The sequence below is a fragment of the Paramisgurnus dabryanus genome, chromosome 10 (genome assembly GCF_030506205.2).
Source record: "Paramisgurnus dabryanus chromosome 10, PD_genome_1.1, whole genome shotgun sequence".
Classification (NCBI taxonomy): domain Eukaryota; kingdom Metazoa; phylum Chordata; class Actinopteri; order Cypriniformes; family Cobitidae; genus Paramisgurnus; species Paramisgurnus dabryanus.
The window spans coordinates 38492272-38509608 of record NC_133346.1 but is presented as its reverse complement, the minus strand read 5'-3'; the positions used below and the strand labels follow the sequence as shown (position 1 = coordinate 38509608).

The following is a 17337-nucleotide window of genomic DNA, read 5'->3' as shown; positions in this document are numbered from 1 at the left end:
GCCAGTGTTGTGCAAACTAAATTTATCTCCTCCCTCAGTATTTCCCTTGGCTTTGTGTTTTGGGTTGTCAAAGCCCAAAAATCTTGATTTTCTTGATGATGTGGTTCGTGACCTTTGCAGCATTATAGAAAATGGACTAGAGACAGACAATGGTTTGATTAGGATGAGGCTGCGTTGTGTTACATGTGATGCCCCAGCCAAGGCTCTTGTAAAGTCCGTAAAACTGTGTTCAGGATATTATGGTTGTGACAAATGCACACAAAAGGGAGTGTGGGATGGCCATCGGGTGATATATCCTGAAATAAACAATCTTACATTGAGAACTGATCAAACATTTCGAGACCAGTCTCAGGAGGAGCACCACCTCTCTTCAGTTCCGTCACCATTTTGCCTGCTCCCAATTAACATGATTGATCAGTTCCCTGCAGATTATATGCAGCAGTGTTGCCTTGGGGTTATGCGCAAAATGTTACTCATGTGGCTGAGGGGACCACTGGGAATCAGACTGTCATCTGGCCATGTTAAGCAGGTCAGTTTACAGCTTCTGAAGCTTAAAGCATGCATTCCCAATGTGTTTGCAAGGAAGCCAAGAGGGTTGGAAGAGATTGATAGATGGAAGGCCACAGAGTTGAGACAGTTTGCCCTCTATACAGGAAAAATTGTGCTTAAAGGCATAATTGCAGAACAGCTCTATGAGCACTTCCTGGTTTTTAGTGTGGCATTATCCATCCTTGTCTGCCCAAGATTGTCAAAACATTACAATCACAATGCAGAGGAGTTGTTGATGTACTTCATTGCACAGGGAAGACATTTGTATGGGGATGAGTTTCTTGTCTACAATGTCCACAGTTTGGTACACCTGGCATCGGATGCAAACCTTTATGGAAGTCTAGATGAGTGCAGTGCTTTCTCTTTTGAGAATTACTTGCATCAGCTAAAGAGATTGGTTCGTTCTGGGCGAAATCCTCTTTCACAGATTGTGAGGCGGCTTAGGGAAGCAGACAAACTGAGCAAGATACTTCGTGAACCAAACAAGACTGTAGAAATAAAAAAACCCAACAATGTCTTCACTCTTAAGCTGGGCGTACACGGTGCGAATTCTGACGGTCGGAACGTCGTGAGCTCTCGCACACGACACGAGTGAGTTTATACGAAAATAATTCGGACGCAGTCACACACGACAAGATTTTACTATACGACTTGACGAGTTCTGACGTAGGCATTTTCACACCTGTGAGGATGAAGTAGGCTACCTTTCGTTGTGGCAGAATGTACAAAAAATAAAACAAAAAGAATAGGGTAAAGATATTGGCTTAGTATATAAAACAGCCTGGAATTTCTGTTCTTTAGAATTTCTATTTATGCATTCCGAAATTGCAATATAGGTCTGCTGTCAGTGGCGGTGAAGGAATTTCTCTCAGTGATTGTTCGTGCTAGCGCATATGCGGTTTTACCGTCTTAATATATCATGTTTTTAGTGCCAAGTAAATAAATATCTATATTGCTATTATTAATGTTACATATATTGTTGCTTTTTTATAAATATGACCGTTCAAAAACACATTCAGTGGGCCTATTTATTTATTTGTAAATGCAGAATGAGGAGCAATGAGGTAAAACGCAAGCTAACGTTACACGCCTTTCCCTTTATAATTAAATTATTAAGACAACACATCTATAGCCAAATATTAATTTGTAAAACGAAAATAATTTAATTTAATATAAACACATTGTCTAGGCTTGTTATGTGCAAATGTTCGGTCAATGCGGTGTCTTGAAGTAAAAGTGAGACCGCAGCATTTATGCTCCTGTAACTGCACAAAATAAATGCCATACAGAAGGCATTGCTTATTAATATAGTGCATTTTCACAGTAGGCCTATGTAAATTAATACATAGCAATACATATATAGTATGAAAACAAATTAATCATTATTTAAATAAAGTTTCAGAGATAGCCTACATTTTTAGTCATTTAAATGTTCTCATCATTTCAAAACAAGCTAAGGCTACCATATAACTTACACTGGGCTATATCATTTGTTCCTTTGGTTGAAAATATGTAAAAGAATATATATGTGGGTAAAAATACCGAACAAGCTCAGTTGTTAAAGCAGAAGCTCCATAATAAGATGGGAAACATCGTCTCCGCATATGATCATCATGTTTATGTACTCTCTCAATAAATGCATATCTTAGCCTATTAAACATGGACATTCCGTTGCTTTTTTCTGTCGCGACAGCCCTTTTAATATCCAATCATTTATAAAACTACAGCAACTTTGGCACAGCTTGGATTACACAAAAATTGCGACATTCTTTGTACATCCTGTACTGTTTAAACCAGTGGTCTCTGCACGGAGTCTAATAATTTTTATATTTATTTATTACATAATTTTGTTGGTTTATTTTATGTTTACATTGTAAATAATGATAAAACATATTAACAAGTAAAGAAAAATCAACAAGTAAAACAAAAAAGTTTTAATATCAAAAAGCCTCGTTTAATGCATCAGAACAGCGGTATAGCCTAAAACAACACTCTCTCCTGTTTCCACACACATCCAAAGCTGTGACCCGACATCACAAAAACACGTATGACAAGTTTTTTCAGGCAAAGAAGCTGATCAAGAGGTCGTCACTGAAAGGACCTGTCATATTTGTCATGATGTCCGGTCACCGGAGTGTGTGTGCGCGAAACATAGCCAGCTATAGAGTAGTCATCAATATTTGAGGTAGCAGTGCTACATTTGTCTTTTTTCTTCTGCTTTTTGTACATTCTGATTGGTCAACTTCAAGTGCTTTGCCAGATCGTCTCGTACACCCGCACCAACACTACGAATTTATACCGACAGCTCCCGAACTTTTTTGACATGTTTAAAAATTATCGGGAGGTCGTAAGGTGCTCGTAACCTGCTCGGCTCGGCTCGTAATTCCTCTCACACGGTGCGAGCCGCGACCATACGAGCATGAACGATTTGCTCCCGAGGAAAAAAATCGCATGCGAGCCCCTACGACAGCAAAAATCGCACCGTGTACGCCCGCCTTTAGTGATCTAGAGTGCTGTGAAGTTGTTGCAGTGTCTGGTGAGACAGAGCATGGGGAAAAGATGTTGCTCTGTCGTATCTATGATCGACTTGAGCCATTCTTCATGCAGCCCTGTGACTCAAGGTTGATTGGAGTCTACACAGCCAGAGACAGTCACACTCGTATGAAAACATTATCTGAGAGGCAATTGGGCAGGCAGGCATTTATGACTGAGGCAGACAGTGGTTTGAGGATTGTGCTAACCTTGCTCCATTCATTCTGAGGAGTTCACAGACTTAAAGGATTAACTCACTTTAGAAAAAAAATTGTCCTGATATTTTACTTACCCAAGATAAATTTATGTATGGCTTTTCTTCAGTTATAAAACAAATAATATTTTTAAGGAAACATTCCAGAATTTTTCTCCATAAAGGCCTAGTGGATTTTACTGCGGTCAAACTAGTTGAAGGTCCAAATCACAGCTTCAAAGTGCTCTACATGATTTCAGCTGAGGAATAAGAGTCTCATCCAGTGTTATTTTTAACAAAAAAAAAACAAATCAGAATTTTTATACATTTTAAACACTCTGCGATGCACCACACATTACGTTGGAAAGGTCACGCATGACGAAGACGTAAATACAACCCAGTGTTTACAAACCAAACACGTTTTTACCTTCTTTTTTTTTTTTTTTAAAAAAGGCGATGCCAGATGATTTTAAGTTGGAGGAGAAGATGAGATGTTGTTTTTAACCCTACCTTTTTGACCTGGAGTACACAGACAAACTTCACGTCACCCGTGACCTCGAGCAAGACGAGCATTTGTGGTAAAAAAAAAAAGAAATTACAAAATGCCAGATCGTTACACTAGATGAGACCCTTTTTCTTCAGCTGCGATGGTGTAATGTAACCTTCAACCCGCTGGTTGCAATTCCATTACATATAGAAAAATCCTGTAATGTGTTCCTCAAAATCCTTTATTTCTTTTCCAATAAAGACATGTTGGTGAGTAAATTGTCAGGAAATTTTAATTCTGAAGTGAAGTAATCATTTATTAGGCACAGGCAGTAACATAGTTGTTCATGTATTATGTAACAAAAAAAATTGAGCAATACTTTTCTAATTAATATTGCCCACAGATGACACATTTGGCTGTATGTCTTACAATTGCCAGTTGCATTTTTTTGTGTTGTAAACCACCCCAGATTTTATTTTAATATATTTCCATTGAGTGGAAATATAACACATTTAGTTCATCCAACATCAAAACAATACATCCAAGTGGAACACACTTGTAAGTGTATATAATAAAAAATGTATACATTTATATATAAAATAATAATATGAATATACATTTGCTCAGGGGAAAGATCACAATGTGACAACATTTTCATTGTTTCCCAAAGAACACGGTCAACCAGTTTGCTGTTGTAAAATTTGTCAAATCCAACACAGTGGATGCTGTGCCAACGAACTGGCTAGAGACAACTGAAAAGGTAGGCTATTTCCTAATAATAGATAAGTTCATGTAATAAATAACATTGTAAGCTTGTACTTTCTTCAACTAAGAGATTCAAAGCTAGGGAAATTTTTTAACTGGCACAAATGAACTATCAATTGCTGTTGTCAGTCATTCTGGGAAATGGTAAGTATAACTAAACATTCTGCAAATAATGCTGGTAGATGGTCAGTTAGCCTCGTTTGCAGCAACATTATACTGAAGAATAATCCTGCCGCACCTGCTGATTGCTAGGGTTGGGTTTGCTATCGTTTGAATTTGAATGATTCCATTTCCGATTCCTTGTTTCAATTCCGGTTCCAAACGATTCCGATTCTTTTAAGAGGCAGGGTCAAAAAAGTTTAGGTTATTTTAAATGAGCTAGCGTTTTCAATCAGTCCTGCAGGGACCCCCGACAGGCCATATGTTTGTTTTACCCCTGATATGGCACACCTGATTCAATTAGTCAGCTACAAATTAAGCCTTTAAACCTTTGATTATTTGAATCAGGTGTGCAATTTCAGGGTTTAAGCAAAAATATGGCCTGTCAGGGAGTCCCTGCAGGACTGGTTGAAAACTGCAACCAGCTGTCTTTCTGAAGGAAATGTACTCGAACACAAGTCTAGACTAAGTCGAGTCATCAAGGTTGAGTCTGTGTTATTTTTCAAGACTGCCTACATTTCTCCACTCTGGCACCTTTTAAGAGCTGATATAATTATAAAAGATGGTCTACATTAAACAAAAATTACACCACTGTGTTAACAAATAGGCCTAAAACTTTTGATTTCAATAAAGTAGATTTTTAGTAGCCTACATTTTGAAATTAACAATAACGCTGTAGAAATGAAGTTTATTAATATTAAATGTTTATTAATAGTAAATGTTAACTAATGTAGTTAACTAGAGTTTAATAAGTAGAACATTATTGTAAAGTGTTACCGATTTGTTATATTGTCAATTGTTATCAGTGTTTCCTCTAGGATTTTTTCCAGCTGTGGCGGCAGGGGGCGCCCATGATGATTATAAATGTACATTATTTTTTTAATGTAAAAAATAGGCTACAGTAAACTAACATGTATTTTTTTATAATTTTCATGCTGTCATTTAATTTTCCTTATATTTATAGCATATTGCTTTTCTATGTTTGATCTAAATTGTATTTTCTTAAAAAATACGTTTTATAGCTTCGTACACGGATCTTTCATTGTAGTTTTAATGTAGTGTGCAAGTTCGTGCTCGTGTTTTACAGAGCTGTAGCAAAGTCACGCACAATCCTGTTTGATAATCTGCACCGCTGTGATTGACAGAACATCCGAACAGTTATTCGACATCAGCAGCAATTTTATTCCACACCTGGCCCGTTTGACATAAAGACCCCGACCCGGTCACACCGCAAATCGCGCAGTTAAATATAAACCTTCAACGGTCTATCCTTTTGGTGTTGGATGTTAGACCCGCAATTAACTCTATTGAGTCCCGACCTGCATCTTCAACGCAAATGACACATTAATATTATTACACTCGTTACCTCAAATATTATGCGTTTTACCCGCGGGTACCCCGACTCTCCTATCTGAAACAGATAAAACAGTCTCACCTTCTGCCTCAAGTTTTTATTATCAACGTACTTCTCTTCCACGGGAATAATGTAAGTTTCCTTACAAACAGATTCGACTATTAATGTCTTGCAGTCGCATATAAGTAGTATTCAGTATTTAGCCTTTTGTTTTTAGACAAATATCTTATCATTTAATGTGAAACTTTGTGAGTGTCGATCTAAAGCACAGAAGATTGACAGCTGAGTGGTCAGCAGTGCGCTGCGTTTATAGCCTATATTCTGAATAACTAATGGCCTGATAAATGTACAGTGATTACAAATGAATGTCCAAAAAACTCGTAATATGTTAAATCGAAAGTTTAATTATGTCATTTCTCGCAGCCCTGCGCTGCCTCGGTGTACATGCGCCGGTGAACATCATACGCGTGTTGACCTTGCACCTTAAATCACCCAAATTTATTGTCATACAGATAAAAGTAAAACAACATTCGAACCTGTAAATGTTGTTTTTTTATTTGTGTAAACTCACAATAAGGAGAAAGCATTGTGCTTATTTAAAATAATTAAAAACTTGACGTGGTTTCTGCTGCTTTGGTTTTAGAGCGTGTCACAAAAAAGAACAGAAACTCAAATACTTTTTTATTCGTTTGGTCAATCTGATAATTATTTAAGTGTAACATATTTCGTGTAGGCTTATTTATTTTATTATATTTCACAAAACAGATACGTAGCCTAATCATCATCTGTTGATTTAAATCTATTTGTGCATTAAACTAAACCCATGTGGGAAATTATGATATTTTAGGCGATTTATTTATAAATGAGTTTACAACGCGAATTCAGAAAGGAATTTATTTATTTTTAAAGACTGCCAGTCTGACAGGGCTGCCGCGGGTTTTGTCTAGAAGGGATACAGCAAATGCAGAGAAGTTGATGATTAGATTAGAGGTAGGATTATTAGGATGAAAACAGCGTCTCTGGCTAAATGAGATACAAATACAACCTACAATCGTGTGAAAGTTTGTGTTTAGAGTTGGGTTTGGGTGAAGGATTATAAAACAGTGCTCATCCGGCAAGATTTCGTTTGCTGTATCCCTTCTATCCACAACCGAAGGCGTGGCGGGATGTTTTAGGCGTGGCGGGCCGCCACGGTAGAATGTATATAGCGGAAACACTGGTTATACACCGATTCAGACACCTTGTGGGTTCAGTGCATTAAAGTGAATCAGTTTAAAAGAGTCAATAGTTCCCAAATTGGATGTGTCTATGTGTGTAGCCTACGGCATGCACTTTGTGATTATCTCAAGAGTGCAGTTAAGGTTATCTCACAAGATTTGTCAACACAGAAAACATTTCATCACTGGGTAGGTTTTTTTTCTTTTATTGAGGTGGTTATGACAACTGAATGTGCGGAATTGTTGTTGATTCATATGCACAAAGGAGAGAGAGGGCGCTCTGACATGTTTGAGGACGGTGAGAGTGAGTGCGTGCGGGCGGGGCTTTCTTTCGACTCGTTCTCTCTTCTATTTTGTCAGAAACGTCATCAAACGTTATTTTATGCACAAGATCAATTTTATATATCCGCGAGTCTAAATCAAGTCACAAATCTAGAGAATAGAGTGTCGAGTGTTGCATTTTGCCGAGATTTCGGTCTGTTTAGAAAAGAATCAAAACTAGGAATCAAAATTAAACTTTTCAACAATTCCGGGAAAATTGCAAAGCTAGTCCCCGTTCCAATCGATACTCGGTACCCAAGCCTACTGATTGCTCAAAACTGTGATTTAAGTTGGCATTTGACATTTTGATTTTGTATTTGACTTGACACTTGTGCAAATCCCCATTTGGACTCTGGTAAAATGGAATTGGTCACACCTCTGATTGTTTATTATCAATTCATTTAAAGAACTTTATTTATCCGTTAGGAACTTCATTTGTGTTAAGCATCAATGCATGAACAGTTCCACAAACACTGCACAATATACCACTCATATACACACACATACACACACACACACACACACACACACACACACACACACACACACACACACATGTTGGTGTATGTGGTTTACGGGGACATCTCCATAGACGCAATGCATTTTATACTGTCCAAACTGTTATATTCTATTCCCCTTACCTACCCCAGTCCCTAACCCCAATGTCACAAAAACCTGTTGCCAGTCTTTAATCTATGAAAAACTACCATTTAGTATGTTTTTTTAGCTTTTCCGTTTATGGGGACACTGTCTGTGTCCCTGTAAACCACCTTTATAGCATAATAAACATGTCATTATACACTATTCATGTCCTCGTAAACCACATAGACCAACCCGCACACACACACACACACACACACACACACACACACACACACACACACACACACACACACACATTATTACATGTAAAAACATATTAAGTAATAACCAAAGCTTGCAAATTACAATAAATACACAATAATATACATATACATATATATTTTAGGGATGTAACGATTCACTCGCAACCGATTGAAAATCAATAACAATTGGTGACGATTCAAGCAAGCAAAAAACGCTCAACTTCCATGCAAATTCACTGAAAACACTTGGTTTGCTCCGCTCACGCTGCACAGTGTGCACCATACAGTTTAATAGTGTGCATATTTGACAGTGTGCATGCACCGTCAAAGTAGAAATGGCAACAGCATATATTGGGCTTTTTAAAGGGTTTGGTTTCTGCCGAACATAAAAAAAATTCCACCGAACCCGCACTTGCACTACGCATTTTTGCACTACGAAGGTGTTTAGTTTACTTAGTGTAACGCATTGTGTCAAAAAGAAAAATAGGATAGCTCACACTTCCTCACAGCTAAAGTTATTGCAGACACCAGACAGAATCAAGGACACTTTATTCCCTATTAAAACTTGTATAACTGTATGTCAAACGTTATACCATCCAAAATGTTACTTAATAAACAAAATAAGATTAAAATGAGCATCAAATGTGCATACATGGATTGTTTGAGATGCACGACACATACAACAGACTGCAGAGAGTTTAACAGCTTGCACACAGCTCTTAAAGGGGCCACACCTTATTTTAGTAGGATTCAGTATTCTGATTCAGCAGAATCTTAACCAATGGATTTGGTATTTGGTCGAACCCCAAAAATCTAGATTTGGTGCATCCCTACATAATATGTTGACATTGACTCATTCAAATCCGATGTGTTGGCATTTTGACTTTCCATAGACTAGTAATAATCAGCACCGTGAGAAGCAACAGTCACATTTTCATGCAAAAGGCATTAATACGTTGAGTGCCAGAGCCATTGAGATAACAAGGTGTATCATTGTTTTCATGGCAACCAAGTGTTTTATTTATTTTACTATCTCTTTTGGCACTTTTCCAGTACACAGTACTCGGCTCGACACGGCGCGGTTTGGCTCGCTTTTTGCTCCGTTTTCCATTGCAGAAAGTACCTCCACAATTATAGTACCTGGTTGTCATAGAGACGCAACACACACCCGCTACCCACACACACAGAACAATGGGGGAAATTGAGTATGCTGTTTTTGATCCTCGGGATGTGGCTGTTTCTCACAACAAGTAAACTATTTGAAAATGACAGGGTTATTCCATGGGTTATCCACTCCGTTACTCCGCCTGGCGCATGCAATGATGACGCAGTGAATAGTGACAATTCACTCTGACCAATCAGCAGTCTGCCTGGTTTTCACGTCACGTTTTAGTCTCGCCTCAGCTTGCTTAGAACCTCGCTGGAGGTGGTACGAAAAAGTACCTGGAAGCTGGTACAGGTACAACTTTTACGCAGTGGAAAACCAAACAAAGGCGAGTCGAGGCAAGCTGGTTCTGTGCAGTGGAAAATCACCATTTCTCTAATGTACGGATATGGATTTAAACAACAAAAAAAAAAAGAATAACTTCTTGATGGTTGTGGCATATTTTTCTAAATGTGTTCTATTTTTTCTAAGTGTAATTCTACAAATTATAACAAAATTAAAATCTTGCCTTTATTTCAATGTAAAATCCCTGTCAATGTGGTACTAATCTTACAGTCGTTTTACATAGTGTGTGAAGGTACCAGTGTCCATTTCTTGACGAGACAAACAGAAAGATTGATTTGAAAAATTTAAAGGGATTTTAATTTTTTTTTTTTTGTGTTATAATTTGACAAAATATATTTCAAGATGAAATTAAAATGTGCAGCATTTTGTCTGAAAAATAATAAACACTTTCTCATTTATAATTTGTCTTAAATCTCTTTCGTTAAAAAAATAGTGAGAAAGTCGTATCGTGAAACCATTATTGTAAATCGTATTGCATTGTGAGTTGAGTGAATCGTTACATCCCTAAAAACAAACAACACCAACAAAAATATATATAATACATATACTATATATATATATATATCCATTAGATACAGATATAGATGAGCCTTTTGCCAAGAGATTGAAGAAAAAGACTGCCACATCTGCCACAATTACTCCCCAGACTCCACAGATGCCAAACATGCCTTCCTGTAAGTAAATGTTGCCGAGTAACCACAACATATTTGATGTTTGTGTATAATCTTTGTGTCTTGTTTTCCTCAGAAATTGGCATACTAGTATACAATGTTCCCTCTAAGCTGCGCGCGCGTGCGGCCGCGCAGCCCAGTCAAAGTTGCTGCGCAATAGATTTTTCAGACCGCACAAACGACTTTTTTTCCAGGGGTTAAACATCTGAGCATCAAAAGTGATGCAGGTTAGGTAATAAACATTTAAAATACTGACATGTGACAACCAAGCTGCATGTACGTTAGAATGTTTATTCAAAGTATGCTTAGATTAATGTTACTCTCGGGGAATCCCCAGCACTTATAGATCGCTTGCAAGCTTCACGATGAATACGGCCATTGTATACACGCAGGGTACATTACGGCATCTTTTCTATGTATGACGTTCTCAATATATAATTCATAATCCTACGTTTATAAAGAACAACGCATTATGGTTATTAGCTGTAACATCAATATGTCTATGAACTATCGTACATAAACACATAGCGTTTGTATCTCACTCCTACCCTGCCAGAAAATACAGAGATAGATCAAAGTTCAGAAACGTAATTTTCTAACTTCTTTGGACCGTCATCTTTTTCTACAATAACGTGTCACTCAACTGTTGTCATGGCAACGCTCCATGTGCGTTGTGTTAAATTTCCCACAGAACTAAGGGTGCGTGATAAGCAACGCTCATTTTGATTTAAAGAATATACACTCAGGAGTGCTGAAAACAAAGCTGTTTTTGACCAGTTACAATTACTGTTTTCTTACAATAGCCTACTAATTAGAAATTTTTAAGAAAGTATATTACAAACTTTTCATTTAGACCCTAAAGAATCATATCAACTTGTACACAAATGGCATTATATGACCCCTTTAAGTTCAACTAAACTGACTGGGAAAACACCATCATTAAACTTTCCAAAATACAACCATTATAAAGAATATTGAATAAAAATCAACCACATATATCAATGACATATTGATGCATTTGCTGTCATCTCTTTGAATCCCCTATGGCTAACGCAGGCTCGTGGTCATTTTCGACAGGTCGTGTGGTTGCGAATTGCTCACATTATTGAAATGTGCGCTCAGAAAAAAAAAATATTTGCTCAGTGCTGATAAAAATTAGAGGGAACATTGCTAGTATATACTTTCAGTGAACTTCATTGATTTACTAACTTGCTATTACCTTGTGTTTTTAGTCACCCCATCAATGGATTTCTTTTCAGCCAGACACAACGAGGACAGCCCCAGTAAGTTTTAACACTTTTTTTTGTTTTGTTTATACATTTTATAAACAAGTTTATAAATGCATAAACTAAGTTTTTCAGCTTCAAAGCACTGGGTTAAAAAAAGCATTAAGCCTTTACTTTTTTTAGGTCGTGTTATAGGTCTTCAGATTTATTCATAATGGTCTTTAAAAGTCTTAAATTAGACCTGATGAAACCCTGATGTAACCAGCTTTTCTTTTTTCCCCCAATTTTTGGCAGCTTTGCTAAAAAATGTGGCTGTGACCTCAACAAGGACTATGTTACAGAGCAGTGACAAAGGTATGCCTATCATCACTAGACAACTTGCTTTTGGTGACATCATAATTCTACACAATTTTAATGTATTATTTTGCACAAATGTAGGTCCTTCTATGACCAGCACTCCGAATACAACTTCAAACACTCAGAGTAAGTTGGATTCTTGATCATTGCCATCAAAACATTACACAAACTAGTTGCCAACGGTTCTAAGATTAATGATCTACCGAAATTGTATGCCCTTGACGTTAACAAGTCCTCTTATATGCTCCTGCTCCGAGTCCCAGGCCATAGTAGGCTATATATGGACTGTTGATATCCGGCCATCAAAGCCAAAGTCTTATTTGATCGGTGAGTAATGTAGATGAACTGCAGCGCTTTACAGGGCGCTTGTTTACTTGAAAAAAACAGAAGAGATAGAGAGTCCCACTCTGGTAAAAGTAAACAAGACTTCACGATCTCCAAACTAACCGCTCTTTTGCTCTCTCTCCCTCGCACGTATTAATCAAAATAAATCGACACAATGGTAAAAGGTCAGAAGACTAAAGTTTCATGTGGAGTATTCAGTTCCCTTTCAATACGGTTCACTTCGCATTGCGTCAGTTAGCTGACGCTATGGGGGAAACTCCTGTTTACTCCGTGACTGAAGCCTATTGGTTAACGTCTGTACAAAGTACAGACCAATGACGTTTGAACCCGCGCGCGGGAGGAACGCGTCCTTATATAAGCGCGGTTCAATCGTCAGGAGCTCATATTATTTCTCCTTCAGCGCGAACCTCTCGCTGCTCCGAAGAAAAAGAAGAAGCCTTACCTCGCCGTTGACAAAAGCCCTGCAGCGGAGTCCAGGCCTAGCGTCTTCCCCTGCCGTTTTCCGGCTGAGAACCGAAGATAGCAGAGTCCAGGTCTAGCGTCTTCCCCTGCCGCTTTCCGGCCGAGAACCGAAGATAGCCTTCGCTTGCCGTGGTACGAGCCCTGTGCAGCGGACACACGCCTGACGAGGTCTCCCCTGCGGCCGCCCGGTAAGATCAATACTTTTAATAAAGCTATAAGCTAAAAGAGCAGGCGCTGTTGTAATAGCGTCCAGCACAGCGGCTCGGTGAGCCTCTCTGCTATGAATTTCCTCCGAGCGCGTTACCGGTCTGGCACCTCCCACGCCGGGACCGCGCTTATGCTTTGGTTGTCTTATCCATGTTTCGTGCTCCCCCTGCTGTTCCTCTCTCGCCGGGATGAACACACGGCGAGCCATGAGACTAGATGGATGCATAGACAAGCACACACGGACTAACCCCCCCCTGTGTTCTGTCACACCGCAACCGTTCATGCTTACAGAGTCCCTTCGCTCCTCTCACATTCAGTGGCGAGATCTCTGGCACATATATTAATCCCCCGAGTGCATCGGGTGATACCGTCACGACGCATGGCTGTTCTGTCTGTGTTGCTGCTCCCCTCTGCCGTTCCTCTCTTGTTGAGATGAACAAGCGGGGAACCGTAGACCTGGATAGATGCATACGACAAGCAAACACGGGCGGTCTGCCCCTGTCTCTGTCATAGCACAGCCACTCGTGCTCCACGCTCGCGGAGTCCCTCGCTCCTTTCCCCACAGTGGTGAGGTCTCTTAACGGCTTAGCTAGCACGCGGTATTACGGCTCGCTGCCTCTAAATGCAGCTGTCCAGTGTTCAACGATTACAGAGCTTCATGCCCCTCCCCTCCTGGAGCGGCGCGATCTCATTCGTCTGCTTGATAGGGCCGATTCGCCGCTATTGGAGCACCAAGAACACTCATTATAAGAGAGCTTCATGCCCCTCCCCTCCTGGAGCGGCACGATCTCATTCGTCTGCTCGATAAGGCGGACACGCCTCTATTGGAGCGCTAAAACACTTATTATAGAGCTTTACTGGCCTGAGCCGATCTCACTTCAGATAGCTCATTTTTCGTCTGCCTGGTAATTTCTCTCTGGTTTAGACGGAATCAGAGGCAGAACGAATTTGTTTATAATATACTGAGGCCCGAATACCTCCCTTTATTCAGTCCCGTCCTATATCAGTGCGCTGAATATTGGTACATTCTTATATATATACCCGGTTTTTCTGCCCTTTTAATAAACGGCAAAACCGCGGGCCTCACGGCAGACTTCCTCTCTGCGATGGGTTCAGTCTGACATTAACCACCTAGACATACTACCCTGCTCCGTGAGCCGTTCGGTCACCGTCACTACTGAGGCTTGTGCACCTGAACGGCTGAGCTCTGGTCTCCGCAGCACAGCTGCATCAACAGAGAACGAAACTGTCTGGGAAAAAGGGGTTATGTCGCGCCTCGGCTGGACTGCCCTGAAATGTTTTCTGTGTGCTGTTTATCCAAACATACTGTGTAATACTGTCGGCTATGCGACCTCACTATAGTGGCGAACGGTATTTGATTCCTCTAAAAAGAGTAATTTCCGTGCTTACTATACTGTGTATTGACACCCACGGTTGTACGGTGTCTCTAAACACTTTATCGCCTTACTGACAAGCAATCAGTAATACGCACACACGGCCCGCTGTCCATAATTCTATCGACGCTAGCCGAAAAAACCCCGGTTTGGCCATATACTGTGTATTGACACCCCACGACTGTACGGTGTCTCTAACACCTTTCTGCCAAATTCGCTCGCAGCCCACCTCGGTTTCTCCGCTACGATGCTGATGGCGCAAACGAGCACGGTCTTACGACTGTTATTCTCTCTTCCTAGAGAAAGGACAGCCTCAGACTTTTGCATGGCTCCAAGCGTTTGAATCGCGCCCTCTCCGGACGGCCACTCAAAGGCTTACAGCCAAGCGGTTTATGACGTTTTTCGGCCATATAGCTGATTTATATTAGCGGATCCGAAGACGCTCACACCTCTGCTCCAATACTCGGAGATATTAAGGGTAATATCAACCTCAAGTGAGCTTGCTACCCGCCACAATAAGTTTCAAAGCTTAAAGCGCGCGCACAGTCAGACGCGCGCGGCATCTCGTTTAAGACGGGCGCACGTACCCCTCTAACGAGCCTCAGAAAGCTGAATATCGTGGCATTCTGTTCATAAGTCCACTTCAGTTTGACTAAGCAAAGGTCCCGCCCCGAGCTGACGGCCGGGAAGCTTGCTTAAGTTACACACTGCTGCATGAAGTGCTGTCATTACGAGCTAGCCCAGCATTTGCTGTGGGTTGAACACGCTTTACGACGGCAATCAGCCTTCGGCGCGTGGAACGCCGTTTGTCTCATATAAATCACCTTGTACTGTGAATACGGTACATTAAGAGGATGATTTAGCACTGCAGCACTCTCGACCGTGTTATTGTGATAATGCGGTCGGGCAATCTACGGTGGTTTCATTATTTACCGAACCAGACTGAGATCTCGCCCCCTGAACAAGCTGACGAGTCATCTCCTTTATAAACTCATTGCATCGCTTTATAAGCTATGTTCAATCAGAGTGATACGCATCTCATGCTTAAACTACCAATATTAACCCATTACGATGGGCGTGCGGAGATGGCATCCGTGGGACACGACCTACATTACGTGCCTTATGACACATTGACACAAGCTGCTAGGACCCCTTTCACGAGGCGTCCTTATGCAAAGTCTGATCCATTCTGTCTAGTGACATTTGAAAGTCAATACCCCCCGCGAATCGTGGGTGGAACACTTTTCTCCTCACTACAGAGGCACGGCGGCTCTCTCCCCTACCTATATCTATGTGGCCGTGATAACAGCGAACCACGCTTTTACGACCGACCATTCATTTAATTCACAAGCCTGTCATCTCTCAGATGCGGACGGCGGCGGTAACAGCGAACCATGCTTTTACGGCTGGCCATTCACTTAATTCATAAGCCTGTCATTTCTCAGATGTGGACGGTGCCCGAGGCACAGCGCTCTGGAACTGTCCAAGGTCCTGGATGACAGATACGTCTGACGTACATCAGACGATCAGCTGTTCATCTGCGTCACAGATCACTCACTAGAGCACCTGTCAATACAGGCTATTTATGGATCGTTGACGTTATCACCTCCCGTGACAATTATGCTCACTTGTCTTAGAGCATGGGCATGGTAGAGGTTTCTCATTTGACAATTGTGACACGGCCGGCTGGTCCCCGCCGTCCACGTTGTCAGTTTACAGCTTCGACATCCCTGCTTCGCGCACTACTGAGGTTTGTTGCATTAAAGGTGCGCCCATTAGCTCACCTGTATGCACAATATGGTTTTTAATTATATGCGTCCACCGTGCGCTTAGAGAAGCTCACATGTACACGCTATAACATTTTGGTATACAATAAGATGCGCTTGGGAAAGCTCACCTGTATACACAGCTGTGTTATGCTTTGTGACACATACATTGTTGTTCATCTGTGTACGTTCACGGTGCGTTGGGTGCCCACCGTTACGTTCATCAATCATATCTGTACACATTCACGGCGCGTTCTGTGCACTGATTTATCTATACGCATTCACGGTGCACTGAAGAGTTCACCCGTGTGCGCACAATTTATTATCAGAACACATGACGGCGCGCTCGAGAATCTTGCCGGCCTGTGCATTATAACACTCTGATATGCATTCACGATGTATTCAAGTGTTCACCTGTGCCCGTGCAATTTATAGTCAATACACATTTATGGCGCGCTTGGAAAGCTCACCGATCTGTGCACTATAATACTACCTACATGCATCCCGATGCGCTCGAGGGTGCACCTGGGTTCACACTATTGTGGTATCTGTATAATCCCACGCTACGAACCGTTCTGCCGCATATTATAGTCAGATCGGCCGTTCGTGAGCTTCGCAGATCACTCACTACGTATGTCTGTTGCTAACAGTGGTTATTTAGATGGATCGTTGAAACCATCGCACTGGCTCACGCCCCTCTATGAGCTATGTCCTATATAGAGCCCACTCTGTGCAAGTTTGGCTTCCTCATGAACTTGGTCTACAGGGGTATCTATATCTATATTTGATATCTGCTACGCGGCCGGCTGGTCTTCGCCGTCTACGTTGTCAGATTGTACAGCTTAGACGTCCCTGCCCTACGAGCGCAGGTTCTCTCGGCTCAATCATGCACGCTCATGCGTTTTATGTGTACACCACGGTGCGCTCAGCGAGCTCACCAACGTGACTCTGAATTTACTTATCTCGCACAGCCGCGG

The 17337-nt window shown here is 40.9% G+C and overlaps 1 protein-coding gene across 1 annotated transcript in view; it reads left to right on the top strand.

Moving 5' to 3' along the window:
• The first annotated feature begins 406 nt into the window (after positions 1-406).
• LOC135739251 (uncharacterized) overlaps positions 407-17337 on the top strand; it is a 29223-nt gene continuing 12292 nt past the window's right edge. Inside the window, exons 1-5 of the mRNA XM_073815974.1 lie at positions 407-1091; positions 10505-10606; positions 11836-11886; positions 12124-12183; positions 12268-12312. Of these exons, the coding sequence (XP_073672075.1) occupies positions 407-1091; positions 10505-10606; positions 11836-11886; positions 12124-12183; positions 12268-12312 (943 nt within the window). The remainder of the gene's footprint in view (positions 1092-10504; positions 10607-11835; positions 11887-12123; positions 12184-12267; positions 12313-17337) is intronic.